The 23,939-nt window shown below is 52.5% G+C and overlaps 2 protein-coding genes across 2 annotated transcripts in view; both read right to left on the bottom strand.

The window, feature by feature from the left end:
• The window catches only part of CHD4 (chromodomain helicase DNA binding protein 4), a 30,449-nt gene extending 18,250 nt beyond the window's left edge, over nt 1-12,199 (bottom strand). The window contains exons 1-19 of the mRNA XM_081084440.1: nt 12,060-12,199; nt 11,026-11,203; nt 7,352-7,473; nt 6,937-7,131; nt 6,608-6,726; nt 6,252-6,493; nt 5,900-6,027; nt 5,520-5,655; nt 5,179-5,357; nt 4,743-4,982; nt 3,725-3,928; nt 3,409-3,614; nt 2,916-3,047; nt 2,742-2,838; nt 1,724-1,915; nt 1,055-1,255; nt 724-861; nt 333-454; nt 43-216 (exon numbers count right to left, since the gene is read on the bottom strand). Coding sequence (XP_080940566.1) covers nt 43-216; nt 333-454; nt 724-861; nt 1,055-1,255; nt 1,724-1,915; nt 2,742-2,838; nt 2,916-3,047; nt 3,409-3,614; nt 3,725-3,928; nt 4,743-4,982; nt 5,179-5,357; nt 5,520-5,655; nt 5,900-6,027; nt 6,252-6,493; nt 6,608-6,726; nt 6,937-7,131; nt 7,352-7,473; nt 11,026-11,125 — 2,927 coding nt within the window. The 5' untranslated portion in view covers nt 11,126-11,203; nt 12,060-12,199. The remainder of the gene's footprint in view (nt 1-42; nt 217-332; nt 455-723; nt 862-1,054; nt 1,256-1,723; nt 1,916-2,741; nt 2,839-2,915; nt 3,048-3,408; nt 3,615-3,724; nt 3,929-4,742; nt 4,983-5,178; nt 5,358-5,519; nt 5,656-5,899; nt 6,028-6,251; nt 6,494-6,607; nt 6,727-6,936; nt 7,132-7,351; nt 7,474-11,025; nt 11,204-12,059) is intronic.
• Nucleotides 12,200-21,995: 9,796 nt separating this feature from the next.
• LPAR5 (lysophosphatidic acid receptor 5) lies at nt 21,996-23,582 on the bottom strand (the record flags this gene model as incomplete). The annotated part of the gene is made up of 1 exon (XM_081084445.1): nt 21,996-23,582. One exon carries the CDS (start codon nt 23,580-23,582, stop codon nt 22,476-22,478), a length of 1,107 nt encoding a protein of 368 aa, XP_080940571.1. The 3' UTR covers nt 21,996-22,475.
• Between the last annotated feature and the right edge of the window lie 357 nt (nt 23,583-23,939).

Raw genomic sequence — 23,939 nt, 5'->3', positions numbered from 1 at the left:
TATTTGCAAAATGGAGTCAATATTTCGTTCCTTCTGACTCACTTTTGCATAGGGCTCAGTTCCACACGCACAATCAGCTCTGTCTTAGATGGCATATTCTTGAACACATCAGCTTTGAGCCGCCGCAACATGTGAGGCCCTAGCATGTCATGCAGTTTTTTAATCTGATCCTCCTTGGCAATGTCAGCAAACTCCTCCAAGAAGCCTTCCAAATTGCTTCAGAAAGAGAAAGGAAAACATTGTTGGAGAGGGAGAAGGAAAGTGATATAAGAAATGGACGACAGGAAGAGCAGAAGCAGAATTGAGTCGATTATACATTAACACACACTTACTGGAACCTCTCAGGGGTGAGAAAGTTGAGCAGATGAAACAGCTCTTCCAGATTGTTTTGTAATGGAGTCCCAGTCAGCAGCAGTTTATGCTGGAGTGAGTAACCATTTAAGACCCGGAAGAACTGGTGAAGCAGATGGAGAGAGGTGAAACTCAATGAAATGAGGGCTCCAGTATATCTCTGCAGAACTCCCAAGCTGTTTCACTGACCAATACTTTGGTTTCCCACCCCCAACTCCACCGCTCTTTTAAGGCCTGGCCACCAAGGGGTATCAGTAAGGAAGAAAAGCAAAGACCGTTTTTCCCTTTCCTCTCCTCCTAGGTCTCCCCTTATGAGTAGGTGGTATTAAAAACTAACACTGGAGGCCATTATCTCCCTCCCATCCCCCTCACCTTAGACTGATTGTTCTTGAGCCGATGGGCTTCATCCACAATGAGGCAGGCCCAGTCAATAGAGCCCAAGATAGCCATGTCAATGGTGATCAACTCGTAGGACGTCAGCAGCACATGGAACTTCACAGATGCCTCTTTCTGCACAAGACAGCAACCTGGTTACTAATGTTCAACTCTTCCAGCATCAGCAAACCCAGGGGACTTATGGGGCTTTTCCCTCCTTCCGGCTGTAATCTTTTTCACCTCATCCCAGGAACCTGGTCACAAGGAGGCAAACAAAGCCCGTAACAACAACTCTCCCTTGAGAGTGATCTCCCTTCCACTGAGATACCTTCATGCGAGAGGCCTTCTTGCCACCACGAATGGCGTTGTCTTCAAAAGAGAACTCATTTTCTCGGATGATGGCCCGGCTGTCTTTGTCGCCCACATAAGTCACCACATACATATCTGGAGCCCACATTTCAAACTCCCGCTCCCAGTTGATGATGGTAGAAAGAGGGGCACTCACTAGGAAGGGGCCTTTGGAATGACCCTTTGAGGAAAAAAAACGAAGAACAGAGTAAGGACAAAGGGCCCATTCCACTACAACCCCAGACCCCACTTCTACCCCAAGCCCCAGAAACTATCCAAGTATTGGCATACACCTGCCATTCCTACCCTGTCCTTCTCTATGTATGAAAACGCTCTGCCCACTCCTTTCCACAAGGCCATACCCGCCATTATAGAGAACGCAAAACCTTACCTCTTCCATTAAGTCTTTCTATACTAATTCCACCCACAGTTCTGCTGATCTCAACACAAATCCATAGAGGCTCTATGTACCCACTACTAATCCTACCTGTGGCTCCATGCCCCCAAATATTTCTCTGTGTACATGTGTCTTATCTTACTGTTATTCAAGGTTAGCAATCATTTTTTTCTTCTTCTCTCTCCTCAGAGTGTAAGAGAGACCATGAACACAAAATACCCCACAAAGAAATAATAGGCCCAGCTTTCCTACCTCCTTGTAGAGAGAATACAGGAAGACTGCTGTCTGGACAGTTTTCCCAAGGCCCATTTCATCAGCCAAGATGGTATCTGTGCCCTGAGCCCAGGAGAAGCGCAACCAATTCAAGCCCTCCATTTGATACGGGTGCAGGGTTCCACCTGTGGCATCCAGGTACTCTGGCTGTCGCTCATACTTCACTGTTGGCTGAAGGATGAAATAAAGAAGTCGAGAGCTAGCAAGGGATTCCCTTGCTTTCATAACAGAGCTGCCTCCTGCTCACACATTTTCACTATATCCTTCTTGGGGGAGCCACAAAGAATTGTGGAGAAAAAGATCCTCATTAATTATTGTAACTTTGTGTTTGACAACAACCTATCACGCAGATGAAGGTCTTGGGGTCCCACAGATCTTTGAGAAAAGACATATCATAGCCTCCCTAGCAATACATTAATTCTGCAGTCAGGATCCACCCGATAATCCTATGTCCCCAATCCCCACTGCTGCCCCAAAGATTCATCTTTTTAACCTTAATCGTCCTCACATCTCACAAAGACACACACCAGAGGAAATAAGCCATGAATTAAGGATCAGAAGACCCCAGGTTCCAATGTTTCATAAAAGCTTGGTTGCATGATCACCCCACCCCCACCCCCATAACACTTCCTCAGTCATTAAAAACACCACCTCCTGGCCCTAGCTAGGTAGCTGAGTTGATTAGAGCATTGTCCCAATACGCAAAGGTTGCAGGTTCCATCTCCAGTCAGGGTACAAGAAATAATCAATGAATGCATTAATAAGTAGGAAAAAAATTGTGTTTTTCTCTCTCTCTAAAAATCAATTAAAAACAAAACAAAACAAAAACACCACTACCTCCTATGCTTTTATTTTTCTGACAACGAAAAGATTTGCAAACAGACTTCATGAAGCATTCTCAGCTATAAACTTATTACTTGCACCATCACTAGATTGGAGCAACAAGATACACTGTCCTACCGATAACTTGTGTCCTCCCGCTTCTGCCCCAACTCACATCAACTGTTGGAGTTTCAGGAGGCCTCTCCAACTTCCTCAGCTTCACCTTCTTGAGCTTCTTGCCTGGTCGCCCTTCTTCACCCCTCATTAACTCCCTGAAAAAGACAGACATCACACCACTGTCTAGGGTCCTCAATAAGAAGCAACTCTACTCCACACCAAAGTGACTCACCTGTGATTCCAATAGCTCTGCTTGAACAAGTCATAGTCCTGTATCTCCACATCCTCACTCTCCCAGGATGCCTGGTCATAAGGCAAGTCCCGCCACTTGATCAAGTAGTGGACATGGCCCTTCTTGTCCACACTGCAAGGTTAAGGAGAGAAATCCTCAGAGCCAGAAGGCTACCTCCTCTCCTCTTATGTCAGCCTTCCTCTCAAAAACTGCCAATAACATGTTCCAACCAGACCTGGAGGTGGGCCAGATATATATCCAGAGCCTCTACTATACCAGTCTTTGGACCAAAAATTATCTCTAATATATAGTCTCCTATGGCTCAAATACCAGGATTCAGTCAGTTAGTAACAATAGAATGGGCATCTCTTCCAAGTGTAAGTTACTGGTGATGTCCGTTTTCATAATCCCTTTGGCAGCAATCTCCCAGTGGATATGCTGCCTATCCTTCCATATACCCGACAACCACAGTCTGGCCCAGCTCCACTGGTACCTGTGGTTGAGAATTCGGTGGATCATCATCCACTCAGGTTTTATCCCATAGCGATAGAAGCGTTCCTCCATCTCTGCAAATTTAGGGTCCTTGTTCTTTCGCTTTCGGCTCTTCTCTTCGTCACCACCAAAATCCCCAGAAGGTGGCTCATCCATATCATTCTTCCGCTGATAGTTTCGGAACATCACTTGACAGTGCAGCTCCAACTGCAAGCAGAAAGAGGTCACCAAGGAGCTGTAGTCACTCCTACCCACAAGACTGTTCTCGCGAACCCTTTTCGTTGTAACCCCCACATCTCTGGCCTATCCAGGTTTACCTGCAGTTCAGACACCCAGGAGCAGTGCCAATAAGACATGCCTTGCCATTTCACAAAGAACTGTCGCTCTGGGCGCCCCTCCAAGGGCTTAGGGGAGGGAGTATTGGGATCCGCATCTGGAGGCCGAGGCACTGGTGTGGGAGATGGTGGCTGACCCCACTTCCAGATTAGGATCTTCTGGACTTTGCCCTTAAGAGCTGGACACTGAGAGAAAAAGAGATGATCCAACACCAAATCATTACCACGAGGAGGAGACAGTATAGCCCACAGCCTCAACCTTATCCAAGAATTATTAAAATCTCATTGCAAATAAGATCTAATCCAAAGACTCTTCTAAGGAGAGAATAATAGCAATCCCTCTTCACTCTGGACTTTGCCCAGGACTTGTGTGACATGATCACTACTACCTGCTTAACAGAGCTAATAGCTAGACTTCAACAATAACCTGGCCGGGTAGTTTAGTTGGCTAGAGCATCGTCCCAATTTGCCAAGGTTGTGGGTTTGATCCCCAGCCATGGCAAATAAGGATCAACCAAATGAGCGCATAAATAAGTGAAACAACAAATCAATGTGTGGGGTTTCCCCGCCCCCCCCCCCCTCTCTAAAATAAAAAGGAAGAAAAAAAAAGCAATAACCCAGAACGAGGAAACAGAAAATCCACAGAACCTACAGCCCAGAATTCCTCTGAAACAATCCAAAGCAATAAGTGACCCTTTTAAACCATTCTAAACCACCATGACCCCAAGGCTGAGTAAGTGGCAAAACCAGGATGGTCTAGACTAGAACACTGCACCATCCCCCTCAAGACAGCTGACAAACCATCAATTCCTCTGTTCAAAGTTAGTCAGTCATACCTTTTCCCAAAACTACATGAGGAAAGAAAACGCCTGTCTCAGGGCTAAAAGGTTTACAGTTCTCCAACAACCTCTACTGCACCTCAGCCTCATGATGCCTACACACAGAAGGGTTTGTAAAACCCTCCCCACATCCCTCACCCTGGCTGGGGTCAGTCACTCACCGTGCAACGGGGACAGAGCCACTCGCCATTGGGGATCTCTGGAAGGGGGGGGTTGAGGCAATGGATATGGTAGGAAGAAGGACAGGTGTCACAGCAGAGCAATTCCCCACCATCCTTGCAGACCCGGCAGAATTCCATATGGTGGTCATCCTCCTCTTCAGGGTCTCCCCCAACTTCTTCCAGGATCTCCTCACCCTCCGAATTATCCTCTTTAGCCTCCCACTGGATGCCTTCCTTCTCCTGCAGTAAAGAAAAACAGAGTCAGATTATTGCCACCCCCCCCACCCAAGGCTGAACCACACATCATTCCATCGAATGCTTCCCAAAGCCCACACCAGCAACACCACCATTACTCCCACCAAGGCCCAAAAAAAGCTTTATCCATCCCACCCTTCCCCTCGAGGGTCCCAAAGGGCCACAGTGGCCAGGTACTCACACAGTGTGGGCAGCTCCACTTGCCCTCCGGAGCCTTCTCCATATCCGGATCCAGGCACACCATGTGGTAAGCTCGGGGACAGGTATCACACAGGATGATCTCGCCGCCTTGCTGGCACACCTCGCAATAGTCCTGGTGGTCTGTCTCATAACCATCCATAGCAGTCACCTCCTCCTCGCCTGGGCAAGGAAGAGGGAAAGCCCAATTATTAGAAAAAAACTACCTCCCCCCTCCCACCACCCCCTACCCTAAAACTAACCCACCCCTATCTCCTTAGGGAGATTCTTCCCCGGTCATTCCCTCCCCATCAAATCACATATAGATTCAGAAAAGAAACACACCTTTCTTTTTCTTTTTAGTAGTTCGAAGCTTCTTGCGGCTGCGGCTACTACGGCTGGTGGAACCATCAGAAACAGAATAGCTGTTGATACTGGCATCATCGAAGTCAGATTCTACATCTAAGTCGTCATCCTCACTCTGGAAGAATAAAAGGGTATAAGGTTAGAGGTTCAACCCAAGGGGAAAGAGGTAGAAAAGGACACCCTCTCTTACTAGGGGTACTAGAATCCCAACAAGGACTGTACATGGAACCTAGTCACCTGTTCTGTGGCCAACTCCCTACATCCTATGCGCCTACTGTATAGGCTATATCCTGACCTAAGGTAACATCCTCCCTATTAGATATGGCACCCTCAGCCAAAAGGATGGGCTGGGCTCTCACCGAGGATCTCTTACGCTTAGAACCAAAACCTCCCAGCTTGATTTTCAGGGGAGCCACTTTTTTGGGTTTAGGCTTCTTGGCATCAGGTATCCGAGGACTGCCTTTGGGCTTCCTCCGAGCATTGGGACCTAAAATCAGGAGAGCAAAGTAAGATGATACAATCCAAATGCACACCACAGGGCAGAAGATGAGGAAAATAAAATGTAACCCATGTTCAGCTTCCCAAATTTCCCTCCTAAATCCAAAAGTAATTCCTCCCTCTTATCGTCTATCTTTGGGCTGACAGAAAAGCATTTCCATACTTGTCTGTCTTCGCCATCCTAAGCCCACACTAGTCGCCCACCCACTTTACCTTTGCCCTCCTTGGTCTTGGCCTTGCGGATAGGCACCTCCACCGGGGGAGGAGGCGGTACAACTTCAGTAGCGGTCACCATGCTCTCCACCACAGCCACTGCTGCAGCAGCTGCTGCTGCCACTGAAGCTCCAGAACTGCCTTTGAAGGGGTTGTTGGTGCTGAATTCCCGCCACTTCGCACCCAAAACCATCATCATCTTGGAGACAGCAATCTTGGGGTTTTTGGCAGCAATGAGGGGTCTGGTGGAGAAATGAATGAGAACAGAAAACAGGGAAAAGTTTAGGAGTAAGAGAGGGAAAGAGAAGTGAGAAGAGATTATAGACACCCTCTCCTTCCCTGACCCTCCTGTTTACCGGACAAACTGGCTGAAGGCCTTATAGTTGGTGAGGGTGCGATAATCCTCCTCGGAGAACACATGGTCAATGTCTTCCATGCCCCAGTCTTCCAGAAGCTGAGCAGATGATTTAGGCTCCTGCAGAGAGAGCAAAGTCAAAGACCTGACTCCTAATGCCTACACCTGCTAAGGGAATTGGGTTGAAACTAAGGTTTGCAAGACCAGAGTAAGAGAGCTAAGAGGAGATCATTAGAAATAGGCAGGGAGAAATGTTCTAATGGGCAGAAGAGTGTCTGGGAGACAAGGACAAACGTTAACAAACAGTACCGAGGATGGAGCTCCAGGTACCTTTGAATCATCATCATCGTCATCCTCCTCCTCTTCCTCCTTCCGCTTGGATTTGCTTTTTTTTTCTTTCTTGGGTCCAAGCTTCTTTTTCTTCTTCTTGCCAGGCGTATAGTCGCTGCCCTCACTGTCTGAGCGCAGAGCCACCTCTTCCTCCTCCTCCACAAACTCTGGCCCCTCCCCAGAGCTGTCCCCCAGCTGCCGGCATAAGAGCATACGCTGGAGCAGGGAAGGGAGGAGAGGGAGACAGACACACACACGCTACACACATGCTGACCTCAGGATTGCCCTAAGGCTTGTCCCCAGGACCTGTGGCCTGCACTCCAGAGGAAGTAACAGATGCCCCTGCCCTTCAACCCTCTTCAGAGCTCCTTCCTTCTTCCTCTTATTCCCCCATCGCATCCAGTCACCCACTCACCTCCTTTTTTTGGCGCTTGCTCTTAGGGATTTTAGGGTCCCGAGGTTTCTTAGGTTTCTTCTTCTTCTTGAGCTTTGGAGTCTCTGCTTCTGACAAATCCTCTTCTGGGTCCTCTTCGTTTTCTACATGTATTTGGCAAAGAGAGGAAGGTAAGGAAAAGATCAATAGCAAAGGTTAGCGCCTAATGCAGAGGCTTTAGACATTATTCCCCCACCTCTTGTCCCAGATTCCACTGAAGAGACTGCTATACACCCCATAGAAGGAAGCTAAGACTCAGGACAAAAAAAAGACAAAGAGAGAGCCGGATAGACCCGAAATAGGCCTGCCAGGCCAGACCAGACCCACCTCGGGCAGCTGTCCAGACCCCTGCCTCCTCTCCCTATTCCTAACAGGAGTCTTCTATATGCTTATCTTCAATGCAGCTAAATCAATCTGCTTAGAGTTAACCAAATAATACAAATAGGTCTAGCCCTCCTATAACTGCCTACCAAGTACTCTATAAACCAGGGAATGAGAATGAAAGATCCTACCCAGATGGCAAAAACTAATGCATATATCTCACCACATTCCCAGAACAGTATCAATTCAGGGGTCCCAGAAACCACACCTTTCAACCACCCTTTTGGGTCATCCCAGATCAAAACAACCAGAACCTCCAAGTCCCAGGTTCTGTTGCCAGCCCAATCCCAAACATAATTTCCTTTTCCCATCTCTAGCTCTACTGTTCCCAGCTTCTCCTGGGTCAGTAGTCTCTTCTCCCCAGGGGCCCAAATCAGCCCAGCTGTCACCATCTCCTCCCCCCCCCCCCGCCCTCCCCCACCCTCCTCCCATCTGGCTCCACCTCCTCCCCTGGCTGGGAGCACACACAAAGCCTTGGGTAATACAGAGAGCTCCTGGGCAGGGATAGGTGGGAAGGGGCACAGAGGGGGAGGAGAAGGCCAGGAGGCAGCTTCCTTTGTAACAGACATTCAAACCAGCACACCAGCTCCCTCTTCCCTCCTCCCTCCTCTTTCTCCTTCTTCCCAAGCCACCCCCGCCCAAGGAGGGGGGTAGTGGAGAAGGGAGTGGAGAGAAGGAGGGAGTGCCTCACCCACTGAGGAGAGGGAAAATGGCTCCTGACCGCAGAAGCCAGCCAGGGCACCCAGCTGCCAACATAGGACAGACAGGAAGTGGCAGGGGAGGGGGAGGGGTTGAGAGAGGTAGCTGGGGAAAGACTACCCTGACGGAAGACCTCCCAAATTATTACCTGGTCAAAATGCCACCTCTCCTACCACCTCCTCTGGGATGACACAGTTCTCAAGCGGCCACCCTAACATCCAAGTCACGGAAACCCAAGACAACCATGAAGGTAATACTGTGAGAGGGACTGGGTTACTCCCTCAATCCTAACTATTTTTTCAATCATCAGAGCAAAGATTTCATAAAGGTTCAGAGGAACTGTGGTCAGAGCATACAACCTTCTCCTCAAGTTTCTGATACCCAAATGATTTACCATGCGGCATGGGAGCCACAAGAAGTCTCTGAGGCTCCGTTTCCTCATCACCCCCACCCGGAGTCCAGAGCACAGATCCTAAGCCACCTCTTGCCACCTACCCAATATTTGGGAGTCATGTCCTCACCAAGAAAAAAGGACAGTCCCTAGATGGTGGTGGACAACAATATGCTTCCTTCAATCCTACACATGCTCTTAGCAACTGACCCTCAGAACTAGCCCTAAAGTGCCTCTGGCTCCACCCTTCCTGAGAAGGCAGAGACTAGGGAACATGAGACATTAGGCTGGACAAAGCACCATCAGCCTCCCCCCACTCAGCCCAGGATCAGGCCAGGCACAAGAAAGCCCCTCCCATTCCCTTGGGAAGGGAACACCAGTCAGGATCTCACCAGAAAGAATCATTTTCTTCTTCAAGGGCTTCTTCTCAGCAATCCCTATGTCCCCACCCCCCATTCAACCAGCTACACCCCTGGGGTTTTCCTCTTCACTACCTCCATAAATGCTGCAAGTGAATACAAGGCAGAGGAGACACCTTCCAATCCACCTAAGACCCCCAAACTACTCAGGCAGATAAGGGACTGACACTGGCGTGGCCAGCAGCAAACTGGCTCAGATATAGAGGAGGATTTGGGAAAGGGGCAGGAATGGGTGTGGCAAGTGGGAAAACTGGGTCATGCTACAGCTTGGGGCACAATTCACCTGGGCAGCCCGCACATCTCCCAATAAACATGGGGGCAACCCCAGACCAAGGGGCCAGCGGGAAGCAAAGATGTGCAACCAGCTCTACTCTGGCAGGATGTCACTACTTCTCAGGCCCCCCACAGAAAAGATGGAATCATGACTGCCACTCCACTACCACCCTGGGAATAGCAGAGAAACCTGCCACCCTGCCCTGCAGTGAGGAGATTCAAGCCTAAGTTTTTTATCCCAACAGCTGAAGACTCAGTAACAAGACTGACCACTCTCCTAAGTGGCCTCAGGTGGAAGTGAAGACTTCCCACTCAGAAAATACCAGATGTAGAAACAGCTCTCTCCCAGACCACCTCAACTTGCCACTAGAGCTGAGGAGAGAGGAGGCAGAAGTGAAAGATGGTCCATGGGAAACAGAAACAGGACCAGCAGGCTCCAGAATGAAAAATAAATAAATAAATGTAAGTGGAGAGTATGAAGAAATGGCATGTAGAAAAAAAAAATTAAATTAGAAAAAAAGATCAAGGAAACAAGCAGGTGACTTAGCTGGGGGTTCTGAAAGAGAAACAGACCAGAGAGACATCCGCTTAGAAGCATGACATCAATCATCATTTGAGGATAGACAAGGGCTACTCCAATAAGGCAAGGTGGTTATAACCATACAGGTTTGGCCAGTTCAAGGAGCCACCCCAAAACACAGACCGCACAACCCCCAACACACCTACACAAACACTTCACACCATCAGCCCAAATCCCAGGCTACCTGCAGAGACAGAAATCTCTAGGGGGGGGAAGCCTGGATTATGTCCATTGCCTGGAGGTCGGTGGCCAGAGTGTCACCGCCCTTCTCTTACACTTCCCAGTATGTGGGTCAGGCTAGTAGATGCTGCCGCTGGCCCCATCACCCCCACCCAGCTCCAAACGTTCCCGCAGTCTGCCTGGCTCAGAGCTCTCCATCTCGGCTAAGGAGCGCACTTCAAACTTCGCACAGTTGAAACAGCACAGAAAACTGGTAACTGATCAGAAGCTAAAAATAATCAGATAGAGAGTAACCAGCTCTCCCTCTTTCCTTTCCACGGCAGCAGCAACCACAGGACCCCAGCTAGCAGAGATGCCCAGCCGGTCTCATCAAAAGGCCATCCTCAACGCCCTCCCCGCCACCACGCCGCCTCCAGGGGCCCCAGCTACCTGCATTCCTCCAAGAACCCACACACCGTCATGCCTGCCGGCCCAGAGAGCTCCCTCAACTGGGAACTGCAGAGCATTCCAGAAGACAGACAGTGCAGCAAGCTGGCAGCTCCGTCCTCGGGGCCCAGGAGGCACATGGCTCCCCCCACCCCCAAGAGCTCCGCAGAAGGGAGCCACTCCCTTCGGGTGCCCTCTACACCTCGGGCTGCACGGAGCGAGAGAGAAGCTCAGCCCGGTCTCACCGGAATCACTAGGGAGGGCCCACACGCCTCCTTCCTGCCCGGGGCCCTTGGGGAAGACTTACCTGGGTGCGGTGGGGGCAGGCTGTTGTTCAAAAGTGCATCCATATCCTCCTCTTCGCTGCCCGCGGAGCAGGGGGACGGAGAGCCCAGGCCCGACGCCATCCCCTTCCGCTCCCGGCCAGGGAACCGGCCCAGCTGCTCGTGCCTGCGGCCCGGGGCCCTCGACACTGGCCCGAGTCACTGTGCGGGGGAGGGGGGAAGAGAACAGTCGGTGACGCGCAGGCCCCCTCCCCCACGCCGCCCGCTCCTTCCGCCCACCAGCGGCACCGCCGGCCCCCCCACCTCGGCCACCCGAGCGGGGCACCGGATCGCTCAGGCTGAACTTAGTTCCACACGCCCCGGGGGCGGCCCGCAGGCCAGCACCCCCGCTGCAGCCCCCCAGGGGAGAGGCAGCGACGCCCCCGAGGGCAGAGCGGTGCAGGCGTGGGGAGGGGGGAGCCGGGCTGGACCGAGCGGGGGCGACGGGGGAGGGGAAGGAGGGTCCGAGTGGCCGCGGCGCGGGCGGGGGAGGCGGCCGGCGGGGGAGCGCTCGGGGACACAAGGTCACTTGGGGGTGGGGGGCACCTCTCTGCGCCCGGGGAGGGGCCCGTCCCCAGGCAGGGCAGCTCTCCGAAGGCTATCTATCCTCTGGGACAACTCGGCTTCGCCCGGGCAGCGGCGGGACGAGGGGGCGTGGAGGCTCGGGCGCTCCGGGGGGCTGCCGGCAGGAACCTGGGGGCGCCGGGCTCCCATCCGGCAGGGGTCGGGCCACGTGTGCCGGGGGGCAAGTGAGCAGAGTGCCAGGGGGCGGACGCCGGGCATTGTGGGAGAACCAGCCCGAGGTGGGAGTCGCGGGGAGCCAGACTCCGGTCCGGGTTGGAGCGGGGGGGGGGGGGGGGGGGAAGGTTGGCGCCCTGCAGCCGGGGCAGAGGAAGGGTCGGCTCCTCCGGGCAGGGGGCGGTGCGCGGGTCTGGGAAAGCCTGAGGAGCCGGCGATGACCCTCGGGGCTGGCCGGCTGAAAAGGGGCATCCCTTGGGGAACCTCGCGCTCTCCTCACCCCGGAGCCGCCGCAGGTCTCGCAGGGTCCGGCCTGGTGTCACTCCCGCTCCGGCTCCTCCTCACCGCGGCCGAAGGGGGGAAAATGGCTCCGGCTCCGGCGTCGCCTCTTAAAGGGCCCGAAACACCGGCCGGGAAATCCCACCGCACAGGCCCCGCCCCCCCACGGACAGCCCATAATAACCTCAACCAACTCCAACCCCCCCTCCACTACCGCCACCCTCCTCCCTAGGTCTCCCGGGCAACCCCCGCCCCCTCGTCGCTCAGGCAACCATTGGCCACGCCCCCTTCGAGCGCGCGCGCGTGTCACCGGGGCAACCACCCACCTCCTGGCCATCCCATAATACACTCGGACACCACCACCACCACCACCCCACACACACACACACATACTCCATACACATATATACCAAGGCTGTTGACACCTGATAATATTACAGACCTTTTGCAACTAACCCTTACCCCCCAGATATCCCATAATAGGCATTCTTTGCCAACTTCTTCACAGTTGGCTCTAAAGCTAGCATCCCATAATAATTCGTCCGTCACCTTTCCCTCCCCATGGCCATCCCATAATAAGCACCCGCCCAGCACTTCAGCCTCACAACCCATAATATTCATCCCCAGCCCCCACAGACATCCCATAATAACCACTCTTCATCCACCCCAATTTGATATCCCATAATAGTCAGACACTCACACCCCACACTACAACGGACACTTCGGCCTCCTCCCACACTCACCCCTTAATAATCAGTCTGCCACTTTCTATACTGACATCCCATAATAACCAACCCCCTGGAGCTGCCCTCAACCCCTGCAGGCTAGGGATCCTCACACCACCACCCTCAACCTTTACACACTCACTCCAGCTCCACAGCCCATAATAACCACTCCTCTCCTATCAAAGAGATAGCCCATAATCATTACCCGTCCTACTGTCACCCTACAGATGACATCTAACCACCTTTCCTTTAACACTGGAAAGATAGCTCATAATTTTTACTCCCCCATCCATACCCTGACATCCCGTAATAAATGCAGGGAGCCAGTGGTCAACCAAATATACCATAGTACTCCCAGCACAACCCATAATGCATCCCATACCATCCCATATCCTTCATCTCCACTCTGCCACCTCTATATCTTTCCAGCCATGCATCCCATAATATTCATATTCATACCTCCCCCATCTCCAGATGCTGAAAGTGTCTTCGAACACCTAGAGCAGCCAGGGTGAAGTAGGCTGCCCACATTGCCTTGTCCCTGCCCCAGCTTGTACACACCTTCACCCCTTCTGGCCCAGAGTAGTAGTATCCTGGCATAAATAAAGCTTCTTGATGTCTAGGACAGACCCTAGCTTCCCTTATCCCCTCATTTCAGACACTAAGGAACTGAGAACTCTACCCAAGCCCACCAAAATTCAGATATCTCCAGACACTTACGTACAGGACTTAAGTTTTGGGTAAGACCAACCAAATACCATACTGGCCAGATGAGCTATTTACATGAAGTTTAATTCATCCCAAAGCATCCCCAAAGAAGTCCAAACTCCCATCTAGACTATTTTTCAACATTCCAGCAGTGCTCTCCCCACCTAACTCCACCTCCCCAGGTCACTAACACCCCTAGGCCACTCCCATGGGTGAGCATCCTATCATGATGTGAACTGAGGATCCTTCTATATACACACCAAGAGTCAAGGCCTACTCTGCTACTCAATCGCTACTCACACTCACTCAAGAGATGTTGACAGAGTACCTAGCAAGGCACAGAGCTGGGAAATGCAAGGACCACAGGTACCTCCTTCCAAGAAGCACAAACAACCAAATAAACTATGAGACCAGATAGAATAACTGGTGTCAAGGGAGAACAATTGAGTGCTAGTTCCAGGTATCTTGTTACAGAGAATAAAACAAATCCCAACTAGTCTCAGGGGAGGTCACATCCCAGTAGAGGTTCTTGGTGGTCCTTGTAGAGGCTAGAAGGTATTCCTAAATGGATGGATGGTCAAGATAATCTATCTGTTCCCTACACGCTAAGGGATTTTTATTGAAAAGTGATGTTCATCCAGCCAGCATTTCTAATAGTAAAATTCTATAATATCATCATGTGCTTCCTTCTTCAGTGACTCGTCAACATGCCAGAACTGTTATCCTCATTCTTAAATACCAAATTCTGCTTACCCTCAACATCTCATGTATTTTCCAGCCACTGTCTCATTTTGTATCCTGAAGTCTCATATTACTTTCAACTGCCCCCCATCCTCACTTCATTGAGGCCCAATTTTCCACCCCCCAAAAAACCCTTTGTTGTATAATATTCACCATCTTCCCCTCCGCCTGTACATGTCAACATTCCAAGATGCCTTCTTCATTCAATTATGCCACAAGGTAGCTCCCAATGTATCCACCCCCTTCCCTAACTGTGCTGGAGAGCCCAATCTTAAAACCCTTTGGCCCTCAGAGAACCTGAGCCCATAAACCTATCACTTTGCCTTCTCTCTGCTCTCTTGTGCCTTTTTCACACAAGTCCAAGACCTACGGCGGTGGGACAGGTTGAAGAGAAACCAGAAGTTCCTCCTAGGAGGAGCCCTTCCTGACCAGAAGTGAGTGGGAAGAGCTTCATACCATCTCTACGTTGCCCTTCTGATCTCACTTCCCTAGAGAAAGGGCCTGGCCAGATGATTCCACTCCCCTCTGGGAGCCACAGGACTGAAGAACTGGCAAGGAGAAAAGAGTTCAGAAGAGGCAAAGCTTGCTTCTGGAAATCACTATCCCTTTGCTCGAAGCAGAGTACCAGAGACACTGATAAGTCTTCCCACCAGTTCCTGCCTGACTTAATTCCCTGGTCCACCCTTTTGCTACATCCATGGTGACATGCAGGCCATTTCCCCCATTCCACAAGGCTACCAGAGTCTTCCTCATTCAGTTCTCTTCAAGATTGGGCCCCATTCATTTGTGCAAATCCCCTCCCATGCTTATTCTGAGCACTAAGAAGGAACCTTGTGCTCCTTATCTGGGGGAAAGGAGGAAGCTCTTTTAAGATACCTCCTTTCAAGAAGTTTCTCCTTCCTATATAGAGCTGCCAGACACCTATTGTGTCCTTCCCTCTCCCATTTCTCCAGGGGATCTAGCCTGCCTCTGGGCATCAAATTCCCTTCTGTAAATCTCCATCTGCCCTTTTCTTCTTCTATGTTTACCACAACTACAGTGATTCCCCATATAAACCAGGGAAAGAGTCTTATAATGGTAGTCACAGCCTGTGATGACAAACGCTGGTGGTCCCCTTTGTGCACCACAGCCCTCTGCCCCATCCCTATAGGTTCTACCAACTTACCCTCTTGCTCCTCTTACTCCCACCTCTCCCTCATACCACAAGGAAAGGGTTAAAGTCCCTTCCTCTCCTCTTGCGTTCCAGAGAGGGCTAGGACCTGTGTGATGATGTGTTGCTTTTATGGTCTTTATGCATCTATGCTCCCCCCCCCACACACACACCCCATCCTGGCTCCAAGCTACCCTCCCAGATAAATTATAAATAAACCACTAGCATGATTGGCCCTCAGGGACTAAGGGTGGGATAATCTTGTGATTAATGTATCCAGGGGGACAGCCTCTCTAGCCAGTTACCTTAGAGTTCTGTTTCCAACCCATGGTACAGAAGAACCTAGAATAATACGCAGAATAGTCATTCATTGAGTTTTCATGCTCTGTATGTAGTTCCTCTTTTTATATCTCTGTTCTGTGTGAGCCCTAGAAACTCTGCTTATTAGAGATCGAAGGGACTAGTGTTCTCTTGCTCTGTCAGAAAAAAATTGATTAGGGAAGAAAAGCCACAGTGACAGTGCGTTCTGATGGCTAGACAGGATGCAGGTTGTGCAGGGTTTGAGGGGTGATGGGCCAGGCATTTGTCCTTCAGGACCCCACCCAGCCTCTCTCCCCTAGGTGTGACTGCAAGGCGGGAAAGATCCCCTGGTCCCACCCCCCCCCCCACCTTAGCGATGGTCCCAAGGGTCAAATCCAGGAAGGCAAAGAGGGAGAGGAGGACTTGGGTCCTGTGGCCCCCGGAAGCACTGCTCCCTTTGGTGTGCCACACAGCCGGAGCCCAGCGTGCTCACTGTCTGGCCAGTACGTGTGCAGCCCTGCACTCAGCAGCCCTGCATCGCACAAGCTGTGAGCCACAAGGACCCAGGTGTCTGGGTTTCAGAGGTGGTAGCTCCCGCCTGCCCCAGGGGCCCCTTCAAACAGCTGTTACCCAAGTACCTCTCCAGCCAGTTACCCTTGCCAGGCCTCAGGTCTGGCTCCAGGGCTCACCCACCCTCCCAGCTCCTGCCCTCTTCCTTCCTCCCCTCCCCCTCCCCCTCCCCCCTCCCTAAAGCTTCACCTACCCTGTACAGCCCCACCCAGCTGTGCAGGGCACATCCCATAATAATCCTTCTCCTTGCTGGCCCCCACCCCCCCAAAAAAGGAGAGGCGGCCATCCCATAATAGCCACCCACAGGAGACATTCCGCGGTGACCGCCCCCTCCCTGCAGAGCTGCCGGGAGCAGCCATCCCATAATAGCTGGCCGCCTGTTTTACTGGTTAAGGCTGTGGAGGGAGCTGGAGAGGAAATAGAGGGGAGGGGGGAGGGGAGAGGGACCCGAGGCCCCCACTTTGGGGACAGGAAAGGAGAGTGGTCCAAGGGAATAGGGAGACCCGGGGGACCGGGAGATGAGAGGTGTGGTCCACTGGCCACCACAACCCTGCTTTGGGGCTTTCTCCCCATCCCTAGGGGCTGCCGTCCCCTCGGGCCGGAGGTGGCTGCTAGTTAGGGGAGATGCCTCGATGGGTTGAGGTGCCTGAAGTGTGTGTGTGTGTGTGTGTGTGTGTGTGTGTAGGGGCGTGTGCTGGATTTCAGGTGGTCCCCTTGGGCCGTTTGAGAGAGAAGCAGACCTTAGAGAAGATGGCAAGAGAGTGAGGGATGGGGGGGGGGGGGCGTTAGAGAAGAGCGGCTCAGGCCCTCCCCATTCTGCACCACCATCCCATAATAATCCCCCAGCCCCTCTCCCCCTCCCACCCACGACATCCCATAATATCATCTGGAGAAGCAGTCCCCGCAGTAGGTACAAAGAGCTATCCCATAATATGCTCCCCCACACCCCCCCCCGCCACCCCCCCAACTTGGCCCCCCCTCAGTCACATGCAGCCGGTGCCATCCCCCGCTGCTCCCCCCTCTGGCCACCGAAGGCCTTGCCAGCCCATAATACTCTTGCCTCTGGTCGCAGGAGGCCTCCAGCCCATAATATTCCCTTCCACCACCACCCCCCCTTCCCGCCCCGCACCCCTTCCTCCCGCCTCCAGTTGGAGCCGGGCCTCACCAGCCCATAATATTCCCCAGTCTCCTAAGGCTGCTCCAGCCCATAATACTCTCCTGTCTCCTAAGGCCTCGCCATCCCATAATACTGCCAGACGCCTGACCTGTGGGCCAAACCCCAGCCCGTTGCACACATCGAGGCTGTGTCAGCGCCGCCAGCCTCGCTCCCGTCCCTCCCTCCCTCCGCCCTCGCGGGCGCTCAGCCTCCCGGGCTCCCGCCCGCCCTCCTGCCCTGGGCCCCTCTCCGGGCCCCACCCTGCGCTGCCTGGGCCCTGACTTCCCCTCCAGCCTCGCCCTTTCTCCTTCGCCGGGTTCTTCATCCCAGGCCCCTTTCTTTCCCACTCAGGTACTTCCACCCACGCCCCGGCTGTCGGTGCGGAAGCCCAGTGGGGAGAGAGTGCCCCCAGAGGGCAGCGGCCAGGCCCTGCCCCTGCAAACGGTCTGCTTGACCTCGCACCATGGAAACCACCAGCCTGGCCCCAGTCCGCATTGCTGGGTGAGGATCCACCTGGGGCCCTCACTGTCTTCCAGAAACCCTTCCCTTGGGCATCACAATGGCATGTTCTTGTGGGAAAGAGCTCCCTTTCGGGGTGCCTCTCAGGTGCCTTTCAAAGGAGAGCACATTGACCCTCACAGCAACCCAGGGAGTAGGTATTCCGATCCCCATTTCGCAGAGGAGAAAACAGGTTCAGAGGCTAAGTCACATCGCCAAGAAGTATCAAAGCTGACACGAGTACCTAGGTGTTTCTGATTCAAGTTCAGAGAACCTCTGGGACTCTCCAAGACCCCTGTGCGGAACGTCACTTCTCAGTGCGCTCTCTGCTCCCGGGTAAGGGGCAGCGTCCGGAGGGCCAGCCTCTTGTCTCCAGGGTCTCCCCATTCTGCACCACCATCCCATAATAACCACCTCACCTCCTCCTTTCTCCCACAGGACCCCACGTAGCCACCTGTGAGGCTTGCCCTCAAGATGGTTCAGGGCCAATAGAAAGGCACCTATGCCCCTCCGGGTTCCCTTACTTCTCCCCTGGTTCTCCTGAATTTTTCATTTCAAGACCAACGATCACTACTCCCCTAACTCATCTCGCCATGCAGTGACAGCCTTTGGAGACAGACTTTGTGGAGAGCCCAGAGGAGGTCTCTTTCGTTTAGTTGGTAGATCATCAAGAATGCTGCCTTGGAGATGTTGGGCACCTCCTCACTGGGGACGGGACCTGCGGCCAACTGCGCAGAGGCTGGGCCATCCTGCTTAAGCGTGCCCCCGCCACACTGTGTTCTGCGCAGGGGCCGGAGGCAGGTGCAGAGGGAGGGACAGGTGTGCTGTCGGCTGAGTGGGCTAGAGATGGTACAGTAGATCCAAGGTGAGACTTCAGTCAAGAGGGGTGAAGGAGAGGTGACTTACATGGGGGAGGAAAGGGGAGAAAGGAAAGTAGGGAAGGGTGAATGTCATAAAGGCAGGGATGAGATGGGAAGTGCCAGGAAGGGCAGATACAGTAGGATGTTGGGGAGCCAAAGAGATATTGTACCACTTCCTGGTTGTGTGACCTTAGGACCTTAACTTCTCCAGTGTGCCTCATCTGTAAAATGGGGTAATAATCATCCCTAACTCAGTGAGTTGTTGTAATAAATTAGATAATGCATTTTAAGCACTTAATTGAGATCCAGGCATTCAGAGAGCATTTTAAAAACTTGTTAAAGCTCTTCTCCCTCCATTTAAGGTTTCCTATTTTTCCACCTTTGGATTTTCCTAAACTTGAACTGAGGTAACTCCAGGACATGTACTGTGGAGTCCCCACATGTTGTCTGCATCATACAGTCCACTCAGTAATTGGGGAATCCTGTGAAAATGGTAATGGCTATGGGTTTTCTTAAACTTCCCCAGCCTGTTACTTGTCAGCTTTGGTCATTTCTCCTCTGCCTGCCACATCTCCTTAATCTATTCTTGACTCTCTGTTCTTGTGATGGAAACCCTTGGGGTATACCGAATGTGGGGAAACAGCCCACGAGAACTGAAACACCAGAGATTTCACATTGGAGACAGCCTACTTCATCCACCGCACAGGCCACGATCACACTTTTTTCTGGACGATTTTAATAGCTCCCTGACCAGTCTTCCTTTCTCTCTAGACTCTCTCCACCTGATTTCCTACGGTTTATCCCACACTATGTCAAGGTCAGCAGAACCTTCACGGGCTTCCGTTGCCCACTAAATGAGCTGCTAACCTTACTCTGCATCCTCCCCCCCTTTTTTTAAACTCACCCGAGGATATTTTTCCCATTGAGTTTTAGAGAGAATGGAAGAGGGGGAAGGAGAGAGAGACACACATTGATTGGTTGCCTCCAGAACTTGCCCTAACCAGGGCTTGGAATTGAACCCACTACCCAGTTACATGCCCCTGATCCAGAATTGAACCTGAGACCCTTTGATACTCAGGCCAACACTTTAACCACTGAGCTACAGTGGCCAGAGCTTACCCTGCATTCTTGCATCTTCTGTCTTGAATGGTAATTATAGTTGATTTGTTCTTTTGGTCCCACTGGATAGAAAACTACTTCACAGCAAGACCCAACTGTTCAACATTCCACAAATATTTATTTGTTCTTTTGTTCTAAGCTCCATTCTAGATGCTGGGGATACATCAGAGAACCATCAAACAAAAATTCCTGCCCTCAGGGAGCTTACATTCTACCTGGGCAGGGGGAGGAGACAGACAATAAATTATAAAAATTATAATAAATAAATAAGTAAATTATACAGTATGTAGAAGATACTTGCTATGTTAGTTTTAATTACTTTGGAATTTATTCATGTATCTACATATAAAAATAATCAAGAATTTTTTAAAAATTGTGTTCAGTTCTGTTTGTTAATCCTAGGGTTGGAAGGGCACGGGTCCTGAACCCTAAGCATGAGGCAAGATGGAGCAGGTGCTAACCTTCAGGCCTCTTTTAGAACAGCAGGAGGTGAGGGCCTGTGCGGGGGCTCTAAGCTCCCGCCAGATGGTGGAAGGCCCAGACTTCGAGGCTATGACGGAGGAATCTGGGTCAGTTCTCTGGTTTGGCCACCAGGGGTCATTTTACACCTGTAAATCACCATCTGGACGGATCACATAGAGACACACAAAAGGCCCAGAGATACACACAGGAAAACCCTGGCACTGGCAGGAGCGCGCGCGTGCACACACACACACACACACACACACACACACACAGAAACATACAGCATCGAGAGACAGGCATAGAAAGGCATGCAAGACCTAGGCATGCAACAACTCCCTCGCTAATGCCAGGGTCTCAAGATGTCCTAGTGCCAACTCTGCAACCCCTACCAGCTCCCGACTCCGACTCCGGTAAAAAGGGAAGAAAGCAGTAGGTGGCCCATAAACCAGTCTTCCATTTCCCTTGCCTCCCGCTTGCTAAGGACAGCCAGCCCGTCCCTGTCCTCCCATCACACTCTAACTTCCCTGTAAACTTCTTTCCTGGCTGTGGCACAGTTCCTGTTCCCTCCGGGGAAGCCCCACCCCCTCCTCCTGAGAGTGTGTGTGTGACCAGTTCCACCCCCCTCCCCCCCTTAGGGCTGCAGCTCCAGCAAGCCCAAGGCCATGTTCCATTTGGTGTGCAGCTCCGACTGTCCCACCCCCACCCCCAACCCCAAGCCTTAAGGGCTACAATTACTAATTGATTTGTTGAGCATTGCTCTCTTCCACAGCAATAAAAAGCACTCTGTATAATGCCCTGGGAAGAAGTTACACAAGAACTTTCTTTAGTATAGGTATAGTTCTCAAAGTGTGATCTGGGGACTGGCTCTTTGAGAAGTCCATGAGGTCAAAGCTATTTTCATAATACTATTGTCATTTGTTTTTTTCACTTTCATTCCATCATAAGTATACAGTGGGATTTTCCAGAGGCTTCATGAAAGATATCATTGCTCTCACAGCTAATGGAATGTGTGCCTATGTATTTCTGTTTTTTCAAATATGTTTTTTATTTATTTTAGAGAGGGAGAGGGAGAAAGAGAAACATTGATGTGTGAGAGAAACATGGATTTGGATTGGCTGCTTCCTGCATGCCCCCCTACAGGGAATCCAGACCAAAATCCTGGGGATGTACCCTGACCAGGAATCCAACCAAGGACCTTTATGGTGCAGTGGCCAGATCTGTATGCTTTGAAAACTTAATTGAATTTCTAATATGGTAAGTATCAAAAGAACAAAGTATATGCAAAAGCTCTTTGGAATTCTCAATTTTTAAGGGTGTAAAGGGTCTGAGACCAAAAAATTTGAGAACTGCTACTTTAGTACAAAGAATTGTTCCCTTATTCTAGATGAAGCCATGGGGACGGGGGGGGGGGGGGAGGGCTGTGTGTGGCAGGAGTAGACTTAGGATCTAGAATGGAGAGGAGGTCTTGAAAGGGGGTTGGAACCTAGGATAAGAAAAGACCTAGAAAGGGGAACAGGGACCAAGAGTTTGGAGAAAAGAAAACCTTCTAACTCACAGTTTTGCCCTGCCCCCAACCACCCCATGATGGAGGTTAGGTCTAAATTATTACAAGTCTCGAAACAAGAAGGAAACCAGTTCTGTCTTACCCAACAAACTCTTGTATTGTGCCGCAATGTGGGGAGGGCAAGCCCAGGTGGGAATGAAATGTGGGTGGCGTCTCTGGCCCTAAGACTGCAGTGGTCCGTCTACAACCAGGACATCCATTTTTCTGCTACATCTACTAGCGCTGGGCAGTGTTTCAAGTCCCCCGCTAGGGCATTTCACCCATTCCTCTGCCTCTGCCTTGTCAGGCTCACAGCACCACCCCTTCCAACAGACTGGGGACGGGGCCTTTTCGGTGCTCATCATCACCACGAACTTGAAGAGGACATTCCCACCAGCACCCTCCCTCCCCCGTGCCCCTTGCTCCCACACTTTGCTCCTTCTGCATTTATGAGTTGGAGTTGCCACCCAGAAATCCAAGTGTCGGATCCACCGCCCTCTTGTGAGCACCCTGCAAGTTTTCCAGTGCGAGAGGCGCGAGGGGATGGAGGTGGGTGTAACCGGGCTAGGGCCCCATGATCGTTTAGAGGACAGAATCCTCGGGGATGGGCGTCCGGGGATAGGAATGCCTGATCAGTCCTTGGCTGGAGGCAGCAGGCCCGCTGGCGGGGGTGGTCTCCTGGGGCAGCTGGGCGAGCGTCCCTCCATCCCCGTTGGTGGCCGAGGTCCTGGTCCCGAGAGGAGAGCCCAGGCCGCGCAGGGTGTTGCGGAAGCCCTCGGCGCTGAAGTAGTACACCAGCGGGTCGAGCACGCAGTTGGCTCCCGCCAGCAGCACCATCACCATCAGCACCCCGCGCACCTGGTCGCGGGCCGCGGGGCTCGCCGCCACCAGGTCGCCCCGCAGCAGCCCGTAGACGGCCAGCGTGGTGTTGTAGGGCACGAAGCACAGCAGGAAGATCACCAGGTTGACCAACAGGAGGCGCACCGTCTTCCGCCGCCGCCGGCTCTGCGTGGCGTCGGGCCGCGCCAGGGTCCAGAAGACGCGGCCCGACGAGTAGACCACGGCCACCAGCGGCAGCAGGAAGCCCAGCGCCTCGGCCAGCAGCACGAGCGGCAGCAGCCGGCTCTTCCACAGCTTGTCGCCGAAGCTCTCGAAGCACAGGCGCACCTGTTTGCCGCGGTAGCTGCAGGACGAGGGCTTGTGCACGAGCATCGTGGGCACGGCGAACACCAGGATGAGCGCCCACACGCCCAGGCAGAGCAGCCGCGCCACGCGGGGCCGCCGCAGGTGGCGCAGCCGCAGCGGGTGCACCACGGCGGCGTAGCGGTCCACGTTGATGAGGGTCAGGAAGATGCAGCTGCCGTACATGTTCATCTGGAAGATGGCGCCCGCCGTCTGGCACAGGAGGTCCGGGAAGGGCCAGTGGTGCAGCGCGTAGTAGGGCAGGCGCACGGGCAGCGACAGGGTGAAGAGCAGGTCGCTGGCCGCCAAGTTGCACATGTACACGCTCACCACGGAGTGCACGCGCAGCGCGCGCAGGAAGACCCAGAGGGCCAGCGCGTTGAGCGGGAGCGCCGCGAGGAGCACCAGGCTGTAGACCACCATGTGCAGGCGGTGGGTGGTCCGGTAGTCAGGGCACGGGAGATCGGAGCCGTTGGTAGAAGTGTTTGCTGAGGAGTTGGCCAACATCTTGCCAAAGTGTGCCGAGGAGCGAGCCTCGGGGCATCACGGGGCACACCAAGGTCCTGACAGGGCGGTCATCTCCAGAACAGGGCCTGCAGGCTGCATCGAGACAGCCCCAAAGCCAGCACAGGTAGGCCTTGAGAATGCGGGCTTTGGCTGCAGGGCAGATGGCTGCCAGGGGTGGGTGCCTTTGGTCAGGGCTTCATCATCCCGAGACCTGGAATAGGAAGGCAAACCAGAAGTCATCGTTATGCAAGGCCAGGGTGGAGGACACAGATGTTTATCTAGCTAAACTGGCTGGCCTCTTGAATCTTTTCTCAGCCTCAAGCCTTTGCCCCACCTTCTGTCCTGCCAGAGTAGCTT

Source organism: Myotis nattereri (genome assembly GCF_964212035.1).
Source record: "Myotis nattereri genome assembly, chromosome: 2".
Lineage (NCBI taxonomy): Eukaryota > Metazoa > Chordata > Mammalia > Chiroptera > Vespertilionidae > Myotis > Myotis nattereri.
This window is presented reverse-complemented; position numbering and strand designations above follow the sequence as displayed.